We start from the raw sequence: 25,195 nt of genomic DNA, 5'->3' as shown, positions 1-25,195 counted from the left end.
TCCCACTGTGAAGCATGGAGGAGGAGGTGTGATGGTGTGGGGGTGTTTTGCTGGTGACACTGTTGGGGATTTATTCAAAATTGAAGGCACACTGAACCAGCATGGCTACCACAGCATCCTGCAGCGACATGCCATCCCATCCAGTTTGCGTTTAGTTGGACGATCATTTATTTTTCAACAGGACAATGACCCCAAACACACCTCCAGGCTGTGTAAGGGCTATTTGACCAAGAAGGAGAGTGATGGAGTGCTGCGGCAGATGACCTGGCCTCCACAGTCACTGGACCTGAACCCAATCGAGATGGTTTGGGGTGAGCTGGACCGCAGAGTGAAGGCAAAGGGGCCAACAAGTGCTAAACACCTCTGGGAACTCCTTCAAGACTGTTGGAAAACCATTTCAGGTGACTACCTCTTGAAGCTCATGGAGAGAATGCCAAGAGTGTGCAAAGCAGTAATCAGAGCAAAGGGTGGCTATTTTGAAGAAACTAGAATATAAAACATGTTTTCAGTTATTTCACCTTTTTTTGTTAAGTACATAACTCCACATGTGTTCATTCATAGTTTTGATGCCTTCAGTGAGAATCTACAATGTAAATAGTCATGAAAATAAAGAAAACGCATTGAATGAGAAGGTGTGTCCAAACTTTTGGCCTGTACTGTATGTGTCAACAGTACTTTCTAAAGGACAACAATGGCATCACATGTCAATCACAACCATTTACCTTCTCTCTTCTATGGCGGCTGATCTTATCTTCTGCTTGGAGGGTAAGGAGCTCCCGAATGTCATTGTTTTCCCGATTTGCAGACAGTTACGGCTGTTCTTCTGCTTTGAGTTAACTGTTAACAGCTGCTTTTAAATCTCCTATTGGTTAGTCGTCAACATAATACGCAATCAAAACACCTGTTCCACCCATGATCACATCTTTCTGGCTTTACGTTTTATACAGACCTTGTTGGGCTGTTGCTACCTCCGTTCCTGGCTCAGAGGAAAGACAACTCTGTCCCCTCATTTCCGCGTTGGTACCTTATGTACAGAATGGTGAGGTGGCATAACAGTGCGATATCCTGCCTTGAACAGGGAGTGTAAAAGTGACTTTTGTGAACAAATCGCAAAGCGGCCCGACAAACGCAAACAGCTGCCTGTAGTCGACACAATAAAAAATTACCACAGCAGACAACGGCAACACTCATTGCGTCTGTTTACATCAGTGCTAACAGCGACAACTAATGATGACATGAGGGTCAAGAAGGATTGGGAAGAGTTCAACCACTGCCCCTTGTAACTCTTTTCCGAGAGGCAAGGTGGCACACGAAAAAAAGGGATTGGGGTTAAAATAAGGGGACTGAGTATCATATCAAAACAGTAAATGAGGGAATATGAGTTATTTCAGACAGAGCAACCAAAGTTATCCTGTTCTTGTTTTGTGATTTGGTTTGATTTGTGACAATCATTTCATGACAGTGTATGTAATGTCACGTGTCTTCCCAGGTCACAGTGCAGTGGACATCACCAAGGTGGCCCGGAGGCACCGCATGTCCCCCTTCCCCCTCACCTCCATGGACAAGGCCTTCATCACTGTGCTGGAGATGACTGCTGTCCTGGGCACTGAGATCATCAACTACAGAGGTGAGCAGAACAGAAACCCTGCAGATCCAGCAAATCTTCCTCACACCCATTTTAAATGTCCTGAATGTGTTCATCTCGTCCCTTGACATCTCCAGTTTACCTTCGCTTTATGTCTGCTGACATCAGCCACTCAGCACGCTGTGATGTGGAGGTGTCACGTCTTTCAGATCGATGTAGCGACATGCTCTCACTAAGTTCACATGACAGCATTTAAACACTCTCTGTCCATCACTGGACACCTCACTGATTCAGCAGTCTGTGTCTGCATGCCACAGTGTCACTCACACAGACATTCAAATGATGCACACACACACAGATTTGCTTCCAAGGGCCAGTGAGATTTTTCATAGGGGTGACCAAATGGGGCTATGAAAAACCAAAAACCATAACTGAATCTCAGGACTTTGATTATGGTGTCGAAGTATGTAGGCTGGTTGAAACTATGTCAATATGAGAGTTAAGGAATCTCATACTGATATATATTATTTAGCAGTACAATTTACATTTTGAGTTTCACTGTAATCCTGTTTTAATGTGTAATGTACCATATGTGTACATGTTAGGCGATGTACAGTTTTATTTTGAAGGAGTACACACTTGGAACCAGCCTTCTCAAGTTTAAATGCACCACACTGCCAATTATATTTGAACATATTCATGATGGAGGGACAGTGGGTGGTTGGGGATTGGATTAGGGTGGCCGTGCCCCCCCTGGCCACACCTTGGCTGAGCCATTGACAAGGGCACATATATAACAGACCTTTCCTGATGATCCATATGTCATTACATTTACAGCTCTTTAAGATGGGAAAGATTTTTAATCCAAGACTTGGCAGGTCTCTTAACCTGTTCAGATCCCCATCCATTCAAAAGGATATAACTTTCTGGGTTGTCTACATCTGTGATTACTGTCATCTGACTCCACCCAAATGCACAAACCCCATCATAATGTCATATATTCCAGGAGGGTTGTAAAGACATAGTAGATTAGGGTCCCCCCCATATGGAGTCTAGATTCTGGTGGTGGCGATGAGATGAGATGAGATGAGATGAGATGAGATGAGATGAGATGAGATGAGGAGGGAGTTGAGGATCTGGATGTAAAGAGGAATGGGCTTTTGATGAGCTGGTGCTGGGCTCTGGATAAGGTGACTGGAGGTGAATGGGGTGGAGGAGGGAGCATCAATTCCTCCTAGAATGACAGTTTACAGGAGCAGACAGGAGAACAGATTTAAAGTTTGGCAGCAGCAACATGAATGGCTGAAGGAGATCATGGCAAAGTTTGATTGGCTCACCAGGAAAGGAAACACCCATAGTCAGTTAATTGGTGGAAGTGGTGGGAGTGCGATAGAGAGAGAATTGTGAATGGATATAGCATAAAGGAAGTCTTTCTGATTGAACTTACGCTGAGCTCCATTTGACTGGATGTCTATGAGCCAATCACAAAGTTCCACATCATCTGAAACGGACTGCAGTAGAGTAATACCCCCTTTTTAAGAAGCATAGCCAACTGTGAGGCAAGCAAGGCTTTTCAAAGAACATCTGGCTCCCATAGGCACTATGGGGTATGACAGATGTGCAGTGTAACTGGAGCTGCGATGTTGGAGGGTTACAGCAGTCGACGCCAGAAAGAAAGGGACGATATCCGTTCAGGTCTGTTTGGGTGCGCTATTTTTAGCTTCTTTGGTACGTTTGGCCTGACAGAACTTTTGGGTACACTCAATTGGATGGTGGCGGCTGATATGCCATAAAATATTTGCAAATAGAAAGCATTTGTTTATGGTATATTATTAAAGACTTTTGGTACTTTGGTATGACGTAAATTGACGTCTTGACTTCTCTTTTTAACCTCCTTGGAGGCGAGAAGGACAGAGGCACGTTTCAGTCTGTTAATCATATTGTTAAAATACACAATTCGTGTTTAAACTGTTTTTAAACTAAACGTAAGATGTTGTATAACTTTAATATGACAAAAAATTCTATGGAATATTTTTAGCTTTTATTCAAGATTTTTTTTTTTTTTTTTTTTTTTTGAATATCCATAGGAATGGACGGGGGTCTGATCAGTTTTATAAAGTGATATAGAAAGAATTCTGGTCCACATTAATTTTTTATCTTTGTAGTCACATGGTTACATTGCAGGTTACGTCTTTTCATTGTTTGTCTTTATAAAAAATCACCTCGCTATAATAAGATTTAATGCATGTTTTCATCGCATCTTTATAGTTGTATTTTGTTTTGTTCATCTGCATGTCTAAACAGACCTGCACATATACAAACATACAAGTTAAGTTCGTTTAGCACCCGTGGGTCTCGCCAGCCTCCTGGCAGAGTGTCCTCAGCGCCAGCGGAGGGTGACACAGAGCCAGACTGAGGGCCAGAGGGGAAAACACACTCTTGAATTCATCTCTGAAGGCAGGGTAGCAAGGACTGGGGGCAATAACACCCGGAGGTGCACATGACGTCCCGATCGACGATGGTAGATGGAACGCTCTTTTTTTTCCCAGGTGTAAAGTGATGTTTCGTGTTCTTGGGGAGGGGAGGGAATTGTGGGATTTGCAGGAGCACAGCTGGGAGGAGGACAGTGGGGTGAGGAAGAGAAGGACATGGGATATGTGGGATAAAATATTTAGAGAGACAACAGCTGGAGCAGCTCCCCTGCTGGAGTAAGAGGGGTCTGCGTGTGTGTGTGTGTGTGTGTGTGTGAAGTGTGCACTGTTGCATAGTGTGCTGATGGGTGTATATACTGTTTTTGTTGTATATGAGTGTGGACTTACAAGGATCTATCTCTCATTTTATCACGGTAATGGTGTAGTGTGTCACTTTTTCCTTAGTGTTGTAATCCAGAGGAAGTGTTTGAGGTAAGATGTTGAAAGAAGTTCCTGACAATGTAGTGCTAAATATTTCAATATCTCAAACATCTTGTTTTCTTGTTGAGCGTTAGATGAGAAGATTAACATCACTCTCATGTCTGTACACTAAATGTAAAGCTACCACTGGCAGACGGTTAGCTTAGCTTAGCACAAAGACTGGAAACGGTCAATAAGCATGTTCCCCAAAATGGTCAAATTCTTTAATTCTCATCAATCTATGTTCAAGATTATGTGCTGTATGTTTATACCACACTTCTACTGTCCTTTCAGATTGTTTGGACGAGTGACGTCACAATGCCCCTTGATTTATTGACCATTACGTAACCCTTATAAAAACCTGGACCTAGTGTACGTGATTTTTCGCAAAGCATCTGATCAAACGCAGATTTCAGCTTCGCCTCTATTCTATTTTTATTCACAACTCATCTTCAGCACATGGGTTTAACAAGCTGTTTGAATATTTGAACAGCAGCTTGGAAAGAAGGAGTTGCGGGTGTGAAAACACATCAGAATATCTCAGATGAAGTGCTGTCGACTTAAAAAAAAAGATGTAAGGATCGGACGCGTCTCATAGCGTATGCACGTGTGTCGTCTCCTACGACTAAGATACATTATTTACAGCAGCTCGTTAGGACTGTCATCTAGTAAGCTGATGTGCGTTATGCATGTGTGTGGGTGTGTGTACATGCATATTCTTTCCCCCCCCTTTCAGCCCATTGATATCAAAGCTTAGATCTTCATATTAACACTCACATAATCATAGCATAAAGGCTCTGAGAAATGCTATATATAGCCACACAGCAGCTTAAGGTATTTTTAGTGGCAGGATTTTTCTCCTCCTCCCACTCGCCCTCTGTCTTTTCTGTCTTTCTTTCCTTCCCTCACTCTCTCCGAGCTATTGTCTGTGTGCCGAGTCTCTGTTCTGCCTACATGAATGTTTCCTGAGTGTTTTAAAGTTGTCTGGCTGGTTAAGAAAAGGGACGTTTGGAGGCCTCTACTTGTTGTATGTGAATCAGTGAAGCTGGAATAGAAAAGGAAAGTGTGTGTGTGTGTGTGTGTGTGTGTGTGTGTGTGTGTGTGTGTGTGTGTTTGTGCTGGTCAGGTGGTGAGTCATGCAGAGAGATCCTGATGTGCGGTGTCACACTCTGTCTCTCTTTAAAACACACTCACACACACACATATATATATATATATATACACACCTCCGGCGCATGTGCCTCTCTGTGTCTTCATCTGAATCAGATGCATTGTCTGCCTCACCCTCTCTGTCTCTCTTTCTCTCTCCCTCAGCCACCCTTCACCCAGCTTCTCTTCCTCTCCTCATACCCATGTTCTTCCTCTTCTCCCACAGATGGGATGGGTCGAGTCCTCGCTCAGGACGTTTATGCCAAAGACAACCTGCCACCCTTCCCTGCCTCTGTCAAGGATGGTTATGCTGTGAGAGGTAAGTACCGTGCGTTATGGCAGGTGATGTAAAATATGTTCTTGTCCCGTCCGTCTCAGATCAGGTGAGGTATTTTTTGGCATTAGAGTCAGTTTTGCTGAAACAAGGTGGATAAGATGAGTGTAAAACAGCAGTTTAAATATTCAAACTAATATTCGGGCCTGCAAAACATGCAGCAGGCCAGTCAAGGTTAGCCAGGTTGTGTACATTTTCATTGCCAGTAAGGACGCTGAAGCCAGCTATTAAAGATTCTTATATTTTGCTTTGATAGGTCAAAATCATGTGTTATTTCCCCAGTTGCATACTTGCTCAGTGTCCATGTTTTCTTCCCTTTTTTATCATAACAAGCTGTTGTTTTTGTTTTGTGTTGTCTGGCTCACAGGTTTTTAAAAATGGCGGTTGCCAGAGCTGCACTGGCTCATGGTTCCTCTTGTGCTGGCAGAGTACTACTCTGAAATAGGAGCTAAAAAACAGCATTCTCGAGGCTTCATGTGCACACAAAAAACCTGTTGGTTAAAGAGTGTAAAACATGCAGGTATATAGGGCTACCCCCGGCTAAGAATTATCCTAGTCGAGCAATAGTCGTCATTCAGAGCCATTAGTCGACTAGTCGCCCGCATGTTTACAATATTAATTTGATTATTAAATGATATATTTTGAGCGGGCAACACAATGGTTTGAGTTGAAGGTGTGAGAAAGAATAGTATCAGTAACATTGTTAACACTGTGCTACATTACAGAGAAATACAAAACCGTACTAATGAACCTTCATTAACATAGGCCTATATTTTATCTACAATTGCACGTCACACACTGAGCGAGCTGCCTGTTAATGACGCTGTCATGTGGCTAATGGGCATGTAGCTACTTCCATGTTTAAGATGATACGTCATGTTTGTAGTCGACCAATGAAAATGAGTTTACATGTCACCTTGGGTTCGTCCTTCACCTCTCAAAATGATCCCACACTTTGGATTTCCTGCCCGACATGTTATTAACTAGCCTGTGGAATAACCACAGGTACCAGCCCTGGAAATTAACCTGACTCCTGTCTGACTGCTGAGCGTGGCCACTTCCTGTGTCTGCCCTTTCAAATTAAATTCCCACATGATCCAGTCATATAGGTTTTGATTTATTTTGACAAGGTGCAGCTCCTTATAGAGTTTCACTTTGTGTTTTTTTTGTTTCGTTTTTTTTCCTGCGACTATGCAACCAATGAAATCTTGCCAGAGATTTTCAACTAGACGTACAGGGAATGGCTGCAAAGAAAAGACCGAGCGCTCTGGAAAAAAGACGCATAGTGCTTTTTCTCAAGGCGGTCGCATACACTCTCCCCTCATTGGGAACGACTGAAAAAAGACACTGACGCTCAGAGAAAAAACACTACGTGGATACAGGCTCTAAGTTCAATATATTATTTGGCCTGCTAAAACTTTCCTGGAACCTCTGTTACAGCTGATGCTAGACTTGATGATGCTGCAGATGTTTCCTAGCAACCTCCTTACACATTACTAAAGTCTCTAGTAGTGAAGGTATTCCTTAGATTTGACGGTTCAACACAAATTACCAGTTAGTAACTAGTAACTAGGTACAGAAAACGTAGGAAGGACTTTACATATAAACTTAGTGATGGATGTACAAAGCTCTGGTACAATCCAGTGCAGTTCATTTCTTTGGATTTGACTTCCTGACACCTACAGTGACGTCCATGTGACTGTCTGTCCGCAAAGTCACTGTTAAGAGAAGGTTGCAGATAAAACTGAAGAACTAACCAGGCCAGTGTGTCTTTCCTCTTGTACAAATGACCTGATTGTCCTAGTTAGAGATGAAGAGGACACTGGGGCAGTGGAGATCTGCCTCAGGAGCCGTGTAAAGGCTCCTTCTGCTGGGGTGAACTGAAGGCTCTGCACTGTGAGACATAGAGGGGGCTGTCCTCTAAAGCTGCCAGGTGGAGACGAGTGATGGCAAGAGATGTGGGGTTTACCTTTGCTCACAGCGATGGCTGCACTAACTCCTTAAAGTGTTTTCCACACTGGTAAAGTTGGCTGACTTGTTTTGGTCAAGCAATGAGTGGCTGGGCGTCCTAGAAAGCATTGAGGGCCCTGTTAACCTGGAGAGCAGGGTGGCAGCTTGCTGGCTCCAGGCTGCTCAAAAACTCTTGCATGTAACATCTGCTGTTGGCTGTCGCTGATGGAGTAGGAGGAGCAGAACACCACAGGTCTCTCTGGATTTTATGCATCTGTCCTGAGGGCCTGGCGTCTGCCAAGGCATACATGTGCAGATTGGAGAGATTTTAGTGCCCAGACTGTGGGTGTGGAAGGAGCCAGTAACCTATTGCTTTCTCCAGAGCACAGTGTGTGTTTTTGCTCTTTAACCAACCTGCAACCCCCCAAAAACTGAATAAATCAGTCGTGGTTAGGCGGCTGGATCTGGGGGACATTTGCATTGGGTCAATTTTTGGAAAACTAGGAAAGGCTGTCCTGTTTTTAACTCAACAACAGATGTTTGTTGTCATCCAGTGTGGATTTTTAAAGTGTTTCACAAAGAAAAGAGTGGCAGACTTTTTCTTCAACAACCAGTGAGGAAGCATTTAATCCTTTAGCTGAGATTAAATGTTAAACCATGAAATTAAAGTCATAGAGTTTTCCACTCACCAAGGACATTTTGCAATGTCAAAGAGTGTTTAAAAGTTTGAATTGTGCTTTGAGTGTCTCAGGCCAGGCGCCAGGATGAAATGACTGAGGGGGAAGATTTTTTTTTTCTTGTCATAAAATAAAATCCATTGAGTAAAGCATGCAATAGCCTCAGAAAGGCTAAATAAAAACAACATAAGGCCACTTTTTCAGAATCAAATAATACATTTATTAGTCAGCACTAGCAGAGCACCAAATTTTTTTCAACTTATGAATGATACTCTGACTGATCAGCAGCAGAGGTGCATAGGAACAGCTGCTGGCACCTTGCATCTCGGTGTAGTTGACTGTCTCCTCACTTCCCTGTTGTTTCCCTTGTATCTGTGAATTGCTACAACCACAAAAGCGAGCACCAAACGAAGTCACTTGTTCTGTCTGTCTGTTTATCAAACAGTCAGTTTCAGTACTAAAGACAGCTCTGTACCTACACACACACCCTCTGCCCCTACACACAACAAACAGCACTGACCATGGTTCTGAAACAGCAGCTAAGAGATAGTCGCATGTATCTTGACAAATACATTTGTTGTTTCTGCTGTTTTTCTATAGATACATAAAGCTTAAACAGAGGGGGCAAATAATACAACTGAGGGGGCTAAGCCCTTCGTGGCGCTGGGCCTGGCGTGTCATGTGACTCTTGTTCTTGTTCCGGTGTGTTTGGTCTGTAACAGAGCCGAACAATGAAAGTGTTTTCCTGAATTTTCATTTTTTCTATTGGCTTGTCGACTATTTGGCAGTCAATCTCAGAACACATTGGTTATTGGTCTGACGATGATAATAAAAGTCAAACACATTTTCAGTGGGTTTTAGCTTCTGCCAGGGTTTCCCCTAGTGTCTGATCCTGTTTGTGATAGTCATGGACAGGATCTCAAGGCGCAGCCGGGGGAGGAAGGGGTCCGGTTCGATGGCCTCAGAATTGCATCTCTGCTTTTTGCAGATGATGTGGTTCTGTTGGCTTCATCTCACCGTTACCTCCATCATGTACTGGGGCGGTTTGCAGCCGATTGTAAAGCAGTTGGAATGAGAGTCTGCATCTCCAAATCTGAGGCCATGGTTCTCTTCTGGAAAACGGTGGATTGCCCCGTCTGAGTTGGGAGAGAGTTACTGCCTCAAGCGAGGGAGTTCAAGTATCTTGGGGTCTTGTTCCGGGTGAGGGTGGAATGGAGTGTGAGATTGATCAGCAGTTTGGTGCGGTGTCTGCAGTGATATGGGCGCTGTGCCGGACTGTCATGGTGAAGAGAGAGCTGAGACAGAAGGCGAAGCTTACGGTTTACTGGTCCATCTACGTTCCAATCCTCACCTATCGTCATGAGCTCTGGGTAGTGACCAAAAGAACGAGATCGCAGATACAAGCCGGCAAAATCAGTTTCCTCCGCGGAGTGGCTGGGTTCAGCCTTAGAGATAGGGTAAGAAGTTGGGACATCCGGAGGGAACTCGGAGTAGAGCCGCTGCTCCTTTGCATTGAAAAGGGTCAGTTGAGGTGGTTGCCCCGGGGTAGAACCAGAACACGCTGGAGGGATTATATACTCTATCTCATCTGGCCTGGGAATGCCTCGGGATCCCCCAGAAGGAGCTGGAAAGCGTTGCTGGGGAGAGGGGCATTTGGAATACTGCCTGTTGCCCCACGACCTGGCTTCGGATAAGCGGTTGAAAATTGATGGATGGATGCATTTCATCCAATCAGCCTCTCCACACGGACTGTTTACCTGCCTGTCAAATGGTAGTAGTCAGTGCTACTCTGAATACAAACAGAGTTCAACAGGAAACCAGAATACTTCCAGTGCCAAAATGCTGTCTACTATTGGTCACAGATTCTCCATACATATGCAGATATCTGAGCATAGAGATTGTTTTGGCTGTAGCAAAGTAATAGTAATCAAAGTGATGGTCTCTGTACACCTCAGGGTGGAGGGTATGATTTGAAAAAGTGCAGAAGAAGACAGTTCTGTGCTCTGTGAGGTCTGCTGGCATCAAAAATACCGTCTGTTTTTTGAGATGTTTAATTAAAGAACATCAAATGTCAGTGTTTCTCTCTCTCCTTCTCTTCCTGTTTGATCATTCTGTAGCCCACTGAAATGAAATGACTCAACTAAACGACACACTCCTACACACACACACACACACACACACACACACATTCTTAGCTGTACACATGTGTAATGCTATTAAATCTTTCTTTTATTTCAGCGGCTGACGGCCCAGGCGACCGCTTCATCATTGGAGAGTCCCAAGCTGGAGAGCAGGTCCGCGCCCACGTCGACACTTTAGGCACACATGCTTTCTCTAGCTCACAAAGACACACACACATACACACACAAACACAGTGACTGTCACACAAATGCCCACACAACCTGTATATGAAAATAAAGTACTTCACTTTTGTCCTTCACCTCACGCCTTGACCAGCTGTAATTGCACACCAGTGTGTTCCCTTAGCAGGTGATGAAAAGCCCTTCGCCCCAAAGTAGGGCTAGAAAGTCAAAGTGCTGCCAAACTATAAAACAGATTAGACCTCGGAGACAGGAATAGGCTACAGAGATTTACTGACTACCACGACCTCTCGTCTTGAACAAAATCAGCACACATGCAAACACGTTCTCTCTATACATGCCCCCACAGTTTTTACATTCAGTTTTATTGGTATTTTATTTGAATTTGATCACTGTTTGGCTCAAAGCTGCCGTCAGTTTGTAAGATGCTTCATGGAAAACTTTGGGAAAGAGTCTATGTTACTTCAGAAGTATTCAATCTATCATTTTACTTTATTCAATTTTAGTTTAGGACCTAGAACGAAATGAGCCACCCACTGAAATAGAACGAGAGGAGAACATTGCACTGACATTGAACTGTTTGCTGTGGTCCTTGGACATGCTTAGAAGAAAATGGTGATCGTATGTAGTTTTAGGGTGACAACACACGTGAGCAGGGCAGTAGAGTGTATCACACTTACTAGTTAAAAACTCAGTTTTGGCCTACCGTACACACTAAGCTGTCGTTTTCCTTTTGTCTGTCTCTTATTGATGCTCATCATGTAGCCTGGGCCTATTGTCACATTCATAATTATCCATGTGCTTTTCCTGGTATGTTACCAAGCCAATTTTCAAAATTCAACTGAAATTTCACCAACATCTGACATTAGAGACATGGATAACATAGATGGTAAATGGACTGCACTTGTATAGTGCCTTTCTAGTCTCCTGACCACTCAAAGCACTTCTACACTACATTACATTCACCCAATCACACACTGGTGGCAAGGTGCTATTCAGTAACCTTTGGAAGGCTCTCACACACCGATGGAACAGCCATCGGGAGCAATTTGGGGTTCAGTATCTTGCCCAAGGATACTACGACCTGTGGACTAGAGGAGCCTGGATCAAACCGCTGATCTTCCGATTAGTGGATGACCCGCTCTACCTCTGAGCCACAGTCGCCCATAGCCGAACATGACCAAACATTATGATTCTCTTACTTACTGATAGGAATCTGAAGCAATTAAATCCTCAATTCCTCTCTAGCATTGAGGCAATGGAGATTGTGCACACAATGCACACCTCTCCATGCTTCGTATATTCCGCTGCTCATTTGGTCGTTACTGATAAACCTCACCTCTGTGAGTTTGCAACATGCCACAAGTTGGTTTATATCAGAATTATCCTACTAAAATGGTCAGCTTTTTGTATTGGTAATGGTGCACATAAAAATGACCATCATTCTGACCAACTAACTAACTTTCTAACTTTTTATTTGATAGGACAAAATAAATGGCTAAACTTAAAGGATAAATCATTAAAAGGATTTCGTGTCTCTGTGCAGCCCACCCACACAGTGATGCCTGGCCAGGTGATGAGGGTGACGACGGGTGCCCCTATCCCATGTGGGGCCGACGCTGTAGTCCAGGTGGAAGACACCGAGCTGCTCCGCGAGTCTGAAGACGTAAGTAGTCTGACTGCTGGTCTTTTACCTGATGAACAGGCAAAAAGATGTCAGAATCAGGTTTGTGGCCAACCAGAATTTACCCTGTGAAGGGGATTTTTTTTGGACATACATTTACCTATATTTATACAGATATAACATAGAGTTTAATCCAAGACCATAGCAACTGTACATGGATTCTGGTTGATTAAAATGTCACTAAGACTAAGTTTTGCCCAGAGATGCGCAGAATAAAGAATGCATTTTGATCTGGTATAGTACAAGGTAAACTGTATTTGTTCATGTTGATGGATCTGACAGCTGGTTGTCTTTCAGGGCACAGAGGAGCTGGAGGTACGAATCCTAGTACAGGCTCGTCCAGGGCAGGACATCAGGTTAGTGTGTTATTGTGTTGGCGTCTATCAAAGGAATACTTCACCCACAAAATGATCATTTGTACAATAATTACTTGCCAAGTAATACTTTGAAGTTGTAAAGAAAACTTGTGCATGCATGTGTTGCACGAGTCATACGAGAGTTTGTTAACAGATGTTTTTTATATAGTTTTGCTGTTGTTAAACATGGACCCCTATGACTTTGATTCATTGAGAATTTTCTTAGTTTTTGGATTCTTCGTTGACCATAGAGGCATGTGAGAAAAACAAAGTTTCTTTCATAAATTCAATGTAACACGGTGTGGGTAATTGATACACAATTGGTCGTTTTGTGGGTGAGGTGTTCCTTTAAAGAGCCAAAGCCAGAATCACATTTTACATGAAATATTGTAGATCTGGTAAAAAGTGCCCTTTTTTCCCTCTGAACCGTCATCTCTGCTGTCCTAACACAGGCCCATCGGTCATGACATTAAGCGTGGGGAATGTGTGCTTGCAAAGGGCACCCACATGGGCCCGTCTGAGATAGGTCTCCTGGCCACTGTGGGAGTCACAGAAGTGGAGGTCCAGAAATTCCCCGTGGTGGCCGTCATGTCCACAGGAAATGAGGTAAGGGGTTAGGAAAACTTGCATATTTTATGAGAAAGTTTTCATTTGGGAAAGTGCACTGAACCTACACTGTATCTGTATTTGCCAAAAAGCTTCAGCCTCAGCTGCTAAAGGTAACAACAACGTGGCATCTTCTCTGACAGCATACCTCGTTCATATTTATGCACAATCAACATTGTTTGCTTTGACTGCGGACACCAGAACAACATTCAGAGCTGAATGCGCACTCAGCCGTTTCATGTGTGCTTTCAGTTGTGAAGAATGTGTTTATCTGTGACCAGGTGGTTTCTTTTAAACACTGGGATCATATTTGTGCATTTTCTGTGTGACCGATGTGCAGTTTAAATTTCATGGGGTGTGTAACCTTTATGGAGATCCTCAGCAGACCCGAGATACCCATAACACCTTGTTGTGGGCACTGTGCAGATATGTCTGAATTGTGTAAATCAGCCATGAGTCACCTCTTCTATGGCCACGTTCCAAACCAATGAAGTGGTATATTGTCCTCATCTCCCCTCGTTTGAGCAAGTCTGATGAAATAGAGGATTTGTCCTCTCATTTTTACACACTCATCCTGCAGCAGTGTTAATTTGACCATTGAGATTTTTGGTACATTTTTAGTACTAATGCTGTATTTTATAAGACCCAGATGATGGGAAACTGAAACATCTGTGCAGAGCTAGCGTTTACAACTGAAAGTATGCAGTATGTTTTCCCACAAACCTACTATGAACCTGCTGAATTAGATGCATGTTAACTTGTGGCATTGCTTTCCTTTAATAACTGTAGTAATTAGCAGTGCTTGTTGATGTTTCCTCATCCTGCAGCTCAGTCGCAGGAATAAAATGTTGGCATTGTACATTAATGCAAACCAAGGATATGTTAGATATGTACCTTTCATAAGCATCATATATCAACATTTCTGAATAACGTGCTGTAGTTCAGATTACATTTAATTAAGCTGAGTTTCTTTTTGAGGAGTAGTGGTTGGGTATTTTTTTAACGTGACTTCAGGAAATTTCCAGCCATGTTTGTAGTGACAAAAGTGGGCATTTTTTAAAGAGAGGTCAAGACATTTGTAGCAGTGTTTGTAGCGTCAAAACCAGGTATTTTTCAACAAGAGGTTTGGACATTTCCAATCATGTTTTTACCAACAAAACCAGGTATTTTTAAATTATAGTTTGGAACATTTGCAGCCCTGTTTGTAGTGTCAAAATCAGGTGTTTTTTAAAAAGTGTTTGGGACATTCAGGCTGTGTCTGTTGCAACAAAACCAGGTTTTTTTTAACGAGAGGTTGGGACATTTCCAGCCGTGTTTGTAGTGTCAAAACCAGGTAATTTTTTACAAGAGGTTGGGACTTTTCCAGCCATGCTTTTGGCAACAATAGCAGGCATTTTTTTAATGTGAGGTCAGGACATTTCCAGCCGTGTTTGTTGCAATGAAACTCTGTATTTTTTTAACAAGAGGTCGGGACATTTCCAGCCATGCTTGTGGCAACAAAAGTGGGCATTTTTTAATGAGAGGTCAGGACATTTCCAGCCGTGTTTGTTGTGACAAAACCAGGTATTTTTTAACAAGAGGTTGGGACATTTCCAGCCACTTTTTTGGGCAACAAAACCAGGTATTTTTTAACGAGAGGGCAGGACATTTTCAGCCATGTTCATACTGACAAAACCAGGTATTTTTTACTGATAGTTTAGGACATCTGTTTTTTGGGCGACAGACCAGCTATTGTTAATGACAGGTTTGGGGCATTTTTAGCTGTGTTTGTTGCAACAACAGCAGGTATTTTTTTAATGAGAGGTCAGGACATTTCAAGCCATGTTTGTACCAACAAAATCAGGTCATTTCTAATGATAGTTCAGGACAATTGCAGCCGTGTTTGTAGCGTCAAAACCAGATATTTTTTAGTGAGAGTTTGAGACATTTCAGTCTGTGTCTGTTGCAACAAAAGCAGGTATTTTTTAACGAGAGGTTGGGACAATTCCAGCCATGTTTGTACTGACAAAACAGGTATTTTTTAATAATTGTTCAGGACATTTGCAGCTGTGTTTGTAGTGTCAAAACCAGGTAATTTTTACAAGAGGTTGGGACCTTTCTAGCCGTGTCTGTAGTGACAAAGTGGGTTATTTTTCTAACTAGATGTCCAGACATTTCCAGCTGTGTTTATTGCAACCAAACCAGGCATTTTAGGCCAAAACATTATCTTTTCCTAACCCTCACTACGTGGTTTTTATGCCTAAACCTAACCACACATTATCCACAATGCTGTCACAACATAAAATGAAAATTGAAACTTAAAGAACCACAAAATTTCAACGTATCCGTTACATATGAAACATGTAAATGTATGATATCCATGGTTTGCACAAACGTACAATGCCAACATTTGTTCTGGTGACTGGGTTGCATCCTGAGGTCACCTCATTAACAGAACAGAAAGTTCAGATTTGTAGTTCTATCATGAAAAGTAAAGAGGTCAAAATGTATGAATTAAAATAGAAGACATACATTATGCTGCTGCACATTACATCATACTGCAGTTACTCATGTATTGACAAGACAAGTTGTCTGAAAGTGGGGCTGCAACTAATTATTATTTTCATTATTCATTTCATATTTACAACCTATTGATTATAATTTCAGTTAATCGATTAGTCATTTAGTCTATAAAATGTTTCAAAATAGTGAAAAATGCGCATGACATGTTGCTTGAGCCCAAGTTATCGTCTTCAAATTGCTTGTTTTTTTCTTACCAACACTTAAAAATCCATTTGAAAAGTCACAACCAGAGAATGAGTGGCATTTTTTTAACAATTGTCACATTCATGGCAATTAATTTTCTCTTAATCGACTAATCGATTAATAATTTCAGCACTATCAAAATGCACAAGCAACACCAAATGATCACCTCAAACTTCAGACAGTGTCTTCTTTACTTCACTCAGTCACCTGTCAAATTTCTGGCAATAAATGTATCGTCCTATTTTCAGAACCAACACATTTGTACCAAGAGCAGGATAAGTATAGTAATACTATAATGGTAAGCAAAGGATGTTTGCCAACGAGGGTCTCAACCTTCCTGTTGAACTGATTAATTATTTTTATATCCACCAGACTTGCTGCCACCCAAAGTGGTGCTCAGAGTATTTTCTGAATAATGTTTAAGCCAGGTCCAGATTGTACTTAAACTGACCTAAAAATAGATGGCTATTGAATAGGGAGGAGTGTTTCTAATGTCTCATTTCTCCCCATGTGTCGTGGTAGCTGCTGAACCCAGAAGACGACCTCCATCCTGGGAAGATCAGGGACAGTAATCGCTCCACCCTGCTGGCCACTATCCAGGAACACGGTTACCCAACCATCAATCTGGGCATCGTGGGAGACAAGTACGCCTTCACTCTAATACTATACACGTTACACTTCCAGTATGATGTTCATCATCTTGCTGTACTCTGAAACTAGCTCTCTATAATTTCCTCTCCTGTGAGTTGGTGTGTTAAAATGTGTGTTTGGGTGTGTGTCTCTGTGCCCCGCAGCCCCGATGACCTTCTCAACGCTCTGAATGAAGGCATCAGCCGTGCTGATGTCATCATCACCTCAGGAGGAGTGTCCATGGGAGAGAAGGTATGATGACAGAACAAGCAGTGCACACATTCAATCACAGCGTTGTCTTTCACTGACACCTTATGGTGGACGGGGGGATGACAGCCTGTGTTCTATAGTAAATTGTACTTTCAATGGGTGATCTGGGTGAACTTATTTATGAGATTGATATGTTAACAATAATACAGCACCAAAATGTATCATCACAAAGTACAGAATTTTGTTTTGTAGTCTAGCTGATTCTGTTAGTCTCCAGTGTTCACATAAATGGAAGAAGTGTTTAAAACATCACTATATGTGTAAGATCTGATTGTCCACTGCATTTTTTTAATGTATTGCACTTTTATGTCTCTGTCTTTTTTAGGACTACCTTAAGCAGGTGCTGGATATTGATCTTCATGCTCAGATCCATTTTGGTCGTGTTTTCATGAAACCAGGGTAAGACAATTTAACAACTTTATTCTTCTTCAACTGTTTACAACACAGTCATGATGTGTTTAACGGAAAACTGAAATAGAGTTCAAGTTTAAATCTCAGTGGCCAGTTGCACAAAACATTTTAAGTTTTTCCCCTTAAGTATTACACTTAAATAGGGATGCAAGATATTGGATTTATTGCCGATATCTGACATGTGGATATATAACAACTTATTAGGCCGAGAACCAGTAACAATATTGATATATCCACTTTTTTTCCCCACCTAATTTTAGTGATCATCAAGTCTCTTCTGTAGTGAAATTAACATCATATTATGCATACATATTGTTAACATGATGGCCCACGAGCAGATGGAGACATGAAATCCAGTGCTTTTCAATGTATGTAATATCTATTCATTGTGCAAAATAAAAAAAGCCTGTTGGTCGATTCTGATAGTAGTACTCAGGCCCGAAATACACACACATGCACAAACAGGACAGATACATGCATTAAATGGAGAGATGTCAGAGCGAGAGGGCTGCCTACAGACAAGCGCCCTGAGCAGTTGGGGGTTTGGTGCCTTGCTCAAGGGCATCTCAGCCCAGGAGGCGAACTAACAACTCGCCAGCTACTAGTAGACACTTCATACTTGGTATGGTCTGGACAAGGACTTGTACTGGTGACCCTTCAGTTCCTAACCCAAGTCCCTATAGTGAGCTACTGTCAAAGAGCAGAAGAAAAGAAGGCAAGGAAAGAAAATTATTCAGAGGAGGTGAACGTTTTACCTCTGGACAAATATAATAATGGAAAGCACACACTAATAAGTGAATTTGATCTGCACATAACAGCAGACATAAAACAAGGAATGTGGGAGGAAATTACAATGAAAATTAATTCCAGAAGTCTGGTGAAAAGGTCCAAAAAAATACTAAATTTATCAGCATAAGCTCAGCTATGTTAAGACAGAGTCAGAGGTACCTTAAGTTTTTTCCTTACCTTGGTTGCTGAGGTCTTTTGTGCAAACTAACTTTAAGGGATTCCTTAAGTATAAGACCAAGAGAAGGAGAAAATCTAAATGCTTAAGGAAATGGAGAAGGAGAAGAATTAAGGTTGTTGTGTAGCAGCCGATTTTATTTTAACTCAGACTTTATGGATGTTCTTAACTTAAGGTGTTTGGTACAACCAGCCACAGATGTACATTTACAGCAGTGTTGCATAAAACAGGTAAAAATACTTAAATATTGTTTTTCTTTTTCAGTCTCCCAACAACATTTGCCACCTTGGACATGGACGGTGCTCGCAAACTAATCTTTGCCCTCCCAGGTAGTGTGTGAAGTTGAGAGAAAGAGTGATTCACTCCGCTGTTTCTGAAGAGGTGTTACTCATGTATTTCTCCCCCTCTTGTCTCCTCTGGCTGTCCTCTCTCTGTCCATCCGTCCGTCTGTCCTAGGAAACCCTGTGTCCGCTGTTGTCACCTGTAATCTTTTTGTCATCCCTGCCTTGAGGAAGATGCAGGGCATTTTGGACCCTAGGCCCACCATCATCAAAGCGAGGGTAGGATGCCCAGGGCAGCCAGGGGAAGCCTGACTCTCTGGCAGAGACACACAAAGTTCATCATCTGTTGAGACACTGCTGGCTACAAGACGTGTTTTTTTTTCTGTGTAATAACCAGATACAAGGTCTCCACTGAGATTAAAAAAAGGTAGAAAGGCCAGTTCTCCAAAAAAACATCCTTTCTCTTCCCATTTGTGAACATTTGAGCGCAGATGCAACAAACTGCAAGAAGCAGGAAACGTGAAACATGGGAGCATTACAATTATGTTTCCACTAAAGTTACAGGGCGAGTCATTGCAGGCCATTGCATCTTAACTCCTGATTTAATACTATTTTCATCATCCGCTTGATACATATTTATGACCACCGTGTTTCGCTTTGACTTGGCAGAGAAACCAATCGCGGCCCACACTGACCTGAAGGCCTGCTCCCTGGTCATGAATATTCATAATTATAGAGCAAGTCAAATCATAATAATATCACACGCCCCGTACAGCCGCAGCTCGTGTGCCCCAACTAGCATCATCAGGCGAGAGGTCTGGTCCCCTGCCATCATGTGTGCTATCCAGAGAGCTGTGCTACATCATTTGCTGTTATAAAGCAGTTAGAAATCAACTTGAATGCATTACTGCCACTTAGTGGCGGGACTGATGGCCTGGAAGCACAGATGTAGCCAGATAATTTCCCTCAGCAGATGGCATCAGACCCAGGTCAAATAGTAATCTGCAAAAACCTCTAACTTTGCCAGTAAAGTTGGAGGAGTTTCCACTGCCTTCTGTTTGACTTGTTGCCCATTAGAAAGCATATAATGTTTGAAAACGTACAAAAGTGTCTGGCAGAATTTGGGTGGGCAGATCGCCTTTTAGCCAAGGTAATTATATTTTGGTGATGGTCCAGATCTGAAGATTTCAATGTTTTTGTTTTTTTTTTTTGGTCGCAACTACTGTGCTGCATTCATGTAAGGAAAGTTTAATATCAAGGACTTTCCTAATTCTGGCAGAAAGTCAATCCTTGAGGACACATTCAAAAAACATGAAATGCTACTGAGTCCACAGCTTTGTCGGGATTTCTGGCACAAGTTTGACTTCTCTCAGGGTGCACAGAGGAGCAAAATCAACTCTAAAAGGGCCAAATTCCCAGTAAAAGTAGTAGTGTAAAGAACAACACACATTTCAGCTTGTGTGACCTTCATCAGGGTCATGAGTCCAAAGCTTTACCAGTCTGCAGGCAAAGTTTGTGATAGTCTGCAGTAGAGGTGAGGGAAAAATCAATTCTTAAACAGTTTAGTTTAGATGTGGAATAGTCAACAGTTGTGAATTTAAAAGCAGACTGTACGTTCTTCACAGCTGAACCAGTGGGATAGTGGAATGTGACGGACGTAAACATGTGCATCGTGTTAACATTCTACCGAGGCTAGCTCTTTAGTTTTCATTTTGATGGGGATGGCTGAGCATGAGCAACCGCAGATGGATCAGATCTTGTTGATTTTTCGCAATGCTAGGAAATACACTCACTGGCCACTTTATCAGGTGCACCTTGCTAGTACCAGGTGGGACCCCTTTTGCCTTCAAGACTGCCTTAACTCTTGGTGTCATAGATTCAACAAGGTGCTGGAAACATTCCTCAGAGATTTTGGTCCATATTGACATGATAGCATCACACAGTTGCTGCAGATTTGTCAGCTGCACATCCATGATGTGAATCTCCCGTTCCACCACATCCCTAAGGTGCTCTATTGGATTGAGATCTGGTGACTGTGGAGGCCACTGGAGTACAGTGAACTCATTGTCATGTTCAAGAAACCAGTTTGAGATGATCTGAGCTTTGTGACATGGTGCGTTATCCTGCTGGAAGTAGCCATCAGAAGATGGGTACACTGTGGTCATAAAGGGATGGACACGGTCAGCAACAATACTCAGGTAGGCTGTGGTGTTTAAACCATGCTCAGTTGGTACTAAGGGACCCAAGAAAATACCCTCACACCATTACACCACCACCACCAGACTGAACTGTTGATACATGGCAGGATGGATCCATGCTTTCATGTTGTTTACACCAAATTCTGACCCTGCCGTCTGAATGTTACTGGATATTTTCTCTTTTTCAGACCATCCTCTGTAAACCCTAGAGATGGTTGTGTGTGAAAACCCCAGTAGATCAGTAGTTTCTGGCACCAATAACCATGCCATGTTCAAAGCCATGTTCAAAGTTACTTAAATACCTTTCTTCCTCATTCTGATGCTCAGTTTGAACTTCAGCAGGTTGTCGTGACCATGCCTACATGCCTAAATGCATTGAGTTGCTGCCACATGATTGGCTGATGAGCTATTTACGTTAATGAGCAGGTGTACCTAATAAAGTGGCCGGTGAGTGTATGTTGGCAAATGTAACCTTTCAGTTGACGTATGGTCTGCACTCCACCAAGAGACATATTAGTAGCTGCCAGAACAGTGGACCAGGATGCAGGGTTCTAGATGTTTCTACACTATAAAAATTTCTCTCTGCGGTAATTACACCAATCTTGTTTTGCAAGTGTGAGACTGTATGCTCTTTCTCTAGTTGTCTTGTGATGTGAAGTTGGACCCTCGCCCTGAATACCACCGCTGCATTCTGACATGGCATCACCAGGAGCCTCTGCCGTGGGCACAGAGCACAGGTACCACAAGCAAAGCCAGTGCATGTTTTAAAGTTAATATCAGCCAGAAAAGAGAGCTTTCTGTTGACACAGAGAAAAGTTTGGTTAAAAGCCTTAAAGGGACAGTTCACCCCACAATCAAAAACTAAATATTTTCCCTCTTACCTGTAGTGCTGTTTCTTAGTCTAGATTGTTTTGGTGTGAGTTGCTGAGTGTTGGAGATATCTGCTGTAGAGATGTCTGCCTACTCTTGAATATATTGTTAATAAATGGCACTCGGCTTGTGGTGCTCACAGCGCCAACAAAATACTTTTGAAAAAAACAGCAATGTCTCTTTCTAGAAATTAAGACCAGGTTACTCAAGATAATCCACAGACCTTCATGTAGAAACTGTTTTCTCTCTGCCAAACTACACCTGCCAACTGTATCACAGCTCAAAGAAAGCGTGCATCTACTAGCTCACCTAGCACCACTGAGCTAGCCTACATTACAGCTCAGCCTTGAAGGACGCCAGTAATGTTTGCCCCTCGTGCTGTCATAATTGCGAGCCTCTCGTCCATGTGTAGATGCACACTTCTTTCTCCGCAGTGATTTGGTTGGCAGGTGTGGGTTGGTAGAAAGAAAATAGTTCCTAGATGAAACTGCTCACAACAAGATCTGCGGATTATCTTGAGTAACCAGGTCATGATTTCTGGAAAGAGACATTAGTGTTGCCATCTAGTTCCATCGTATTTGAGAGAAGGCAGACATCTCTACGGCCGATATCTCCAACACTCAGCAACATTATTTTCAGTTACTTATTAGGCGTGCTTTTGCGAAAACACTGAGCTGCTCAAACGGATAGAAATGGATCCATAGGGCTGGTTCATGCTTCATGTGGGGGAAGACCATGTGCATTATGTAGCAGGGCACCAAATATCACAGTATTTTTGTTTTTTACACAGTTTTTTAACCTTAAATAAAAGATCAGTCAAGCTAATGTTGTGGATGTCATGCTTACGACCATAGCATAGTCATCTTCATTTCACTCAGCTGCAACAGCCGATTAAATTTAGGAGAATTTTTACTCAAATACTTCTTTTGAGATTATTTTTCGGCTTTCTTGCCTTGTTTTGATCAGAGCCTTTTGTACATGGTGTTCACACTTTATCAGGTGAGCTACAGGATGCCCCTTTAATGCATCTTTCAAGAGCAGGAACAAAACTTTTAAATCATGGCAGTTTTAGCCAAAACCCCAAATAATGTCCATCTCCTATCATAATAATTGATATATACTGACTCCCAGCTCTGCCTCAGTATTCATCCTCGCTGTGCTGCTGGTCTAACTATTTTTTTCCTAATCCTGTATGGAGTTATTGCAGCGCTTTTATCTAATGTAATTCAAGTTTTTTTTAAAGATTTTTTACACTGACTCAAGCACTTGGAATCTGTAGTATTTTAATATTATCCAGACAATGAAAAATAAGGCAACACTTAATAGAATTTGTGACCATTTTAATCATTATGATGGGATGAAACTAGGGCTGAGTATTGGCACTTGATACCTTTAAGGCTAAAATAACCCAGCACCAAGCTTTATCGGAACTTCTTCAGTCAAACAATACGTGAATTCGATGCTTTTTGTACCCAAATGTAGCTAAAAATAACCATTTGTATGGCTTGCCAATCACTGCAAGTGATCTTTGTTTTAATCCAATGTGTAACTAGTCCACGACCACAGCAGCTACAACCTGTACAGTTTGTGGTGTGGTGAGGTTGAGTGTGGTGTATTTGACGGAGTTGGCAGTTCAACATGCCGAGGTACCATCAAAATGTTTGAAAGTATGGCTAAAATCCCAGTTTCCTTTATGGGTTGGATTCTGATTGAAACTATTTTGTCGTCTCTGTGCCGCAGGGAACCAGGTGAGCAGCAGGCTGATGAGCATGCGCAGTGCCAACGGGCTCCTGATGCTACCTCCGAAAACAGAGCAATACGTGGAGCTGCACAAGGGCGAGGTGGTCGACGTCATGGTCATCGGCCGGCTATGATGTCACCACAGAGGGACGGAGCGTCGGCGTCATATAGCGAGGGTTGGAATGGGTGGTTCACGGTGCATGTCCACATATCATTGACTATTCTGTAATATGCAACGGCACAGCTAGTTTTTATTGATTTGGATAACGTTGAGGTATAGTCAACATCTTGATCACAACCTAGATACATATGAAAAAATTAATTTAAAAAGATTATAGTATTTCAAACAAAGAAAAATATAACTTTTAATGAAAAAAATCTAATTATAAAAAGAGATTTATTCTGTAATATATTATTATGATTATTCTTATTATTATTATCATTATTCTTCTTATTATCATTATTATATTAAGGCAACTTCGTTCCTTTCATTGCAATTGCTTTGTGTGTTCAATGCTAGACCTTATCTATAGCAGTAGCATTTTAATAGACAGCTGTAGGTGCCTGCCAGGACAAAAAAAGAAAATTATTATTTTCTCATCTTTAGTGGAAAAAAAAATAATCTGTTTTTTGAAAATGAAGAAAACATTGAGGAAGACTCCAGATTTCCCACGGTGCTCAGCTAAAAGGAAGAGGGGGCACATCAAGACCACTTCCTCTTTTGAGCGCCCATCAAGGTGACACTTCTGTTTTTCTCTCATTAGTATGCATCATAATGGCTTCACAAAGAGCTTTGCTTGTTGTTTATCTTGTGAGTCTTGTTTATGTGCGCAGTGCCAAATGCCTGGGCAGGGAAGAGGTGATGTGGGGATGGGGAGGTGGGGGGGTGCACCCCAGTCTGCCCAGACCCTGAAGCTTCCTTATATTCACGGTGACCGGGTGTAAACTCCGTCCCAAACCCCCCCAGGGGCGAGCTTAACCCGGGAAAAATAATCTTTTATTTGATCAACTATTTAAGAATAAAAAAAAAAAAAGAGAAAGAAAAGAAACAGCTTCTTTAAGTGCTGACAGCCTTTTTAACCAACTTCACAAAAAATGTACAGAAAAAAATAAGAACCATATTGTACAGATATATGTGACCAGCACTCCTAAGGAAATTATTAAGCAATGAGGAGACATTGAACAACGCTGTACTATAACATTTTCTGTAATGATATGAAACTGATGAAAGAGACTAAGATAATAAAAATCCTTGATCATTATGTAAAAAAAAAAAAGTTCTTGTTGGGTTTCCTTTTTTAATAAAATATATCTAAAAAAAAAACAGTGATTTTCTTCTTTGAAACTTTGGCAGGTGGTCATCTGAAGGTCAGAGAGGTGCATGAATTTATGAATGAATGAGTGATGGTCTTACCTTACTGAACAACTGTCAAGGTCCCTGAGCAAAGCACCCCAGTGGATACAGTTTCTAAATGTGAATGTGTTTACCTACGTTAAAGGTCCAGTGTGTAGGATTTAGTGGCATCTAGTGGT

The 25,195-nt window shown here is 42.0% G+C and overlaps 1 protein-coding gene across 9 annotated transcripts in view; it reads left to right on the top strand.

Moving 5' to 3' along the window:
• gphnb (gephyrin b) overlaps nucleotides 1–24,986 on the top strand; it is a 165,078-nt gene extending 140,092 nt beyond the window's left edge. For 5 of the 9 annotated variants that reach the window (XM_033648392.2, XM_033648390.2, XM_033648395.2 and 2 more), the window contains 13 exons: nucleotides 1,490–1,627; nucleotides 5,852–5,944; nucleotides 10,825–10,880; nucleotides 12,454–12,573; nucleotides 12,889–12,947; nucleotides 13,400–13,553; nucleotides 16,821–16,942; nucleotides 17,093–17,180; nucleotides 17,524–17,597; nucleotides 18,838–18,905; nucleotides 19,030–19,133; nucleotides 21,693–21,789; nucleotides 23,663–24,986. In XM_033648392.2, coding sequence (XP_033504283.1) covers nucleotides 1,490–1,627; nucleotides 5,852–5,944; nucleotides 10,825–10,880; nucleotides 12,454–12,573; nucleotides 12,889–12,947; nucleotides 13,400–13,553; nucleotides 16,821–16,942; nucleotides 17,093–17,180; nucleotides 17,524–17,597; nucleotides 18,838–18,905; nucleotides 19,030–19,133; nucleotides 21,693–21,789; nucleotides 23,663–23,796 — 1,307 coding nt within the window. In that variant the 3' untranslated portion in view covers nucleotides 23,797–24,986. The remainder of the gene's footprint in view (nucleotides 1–1,489; nucleotides 1,628–5,851; nucleotides 5,945–10,824; nucleotides 10,881–12,453; nucleotides 12,574–12,888; nucleotides 12,948–13,399; nucleotides 13,554–16,820; nucleotides 16,943–17,092; nucleotides 17,181–17,523; nucleotides 17,598–18,837; nucleotides 18,906–19,029; nucleotides 19,134–21,692; nucleotides 21,790–23,662) is intronic. The other 4 variants (XM_078173891.1, XM_033648396.2, XM_078173892.1 and 1 more) reach the window with 1 other exon arrangement.
• Nucleotides 24,987–25,195: the final 209 nt, after the last annotated feature.

The sequence above is a fragment of the Epinephelus lanceolatus genome, chromosome 13 (genome assembly GCF_041903045.1).
Source record: "Epinephelus lanceolatus isolate andai-2023 chromosome 13, ASM4190304v1, whole genome shotgun sequence".
Taxonomy (NCBI): Eukaryota; Metazoa; Chordata; class Actinopteri; order Perciformes; family Serranidae; genus Epinephelus; species Epinephelus lanceolatus.
This window is presented reverse-complemented; position numbering and strand designations above follow the sequence as displayed.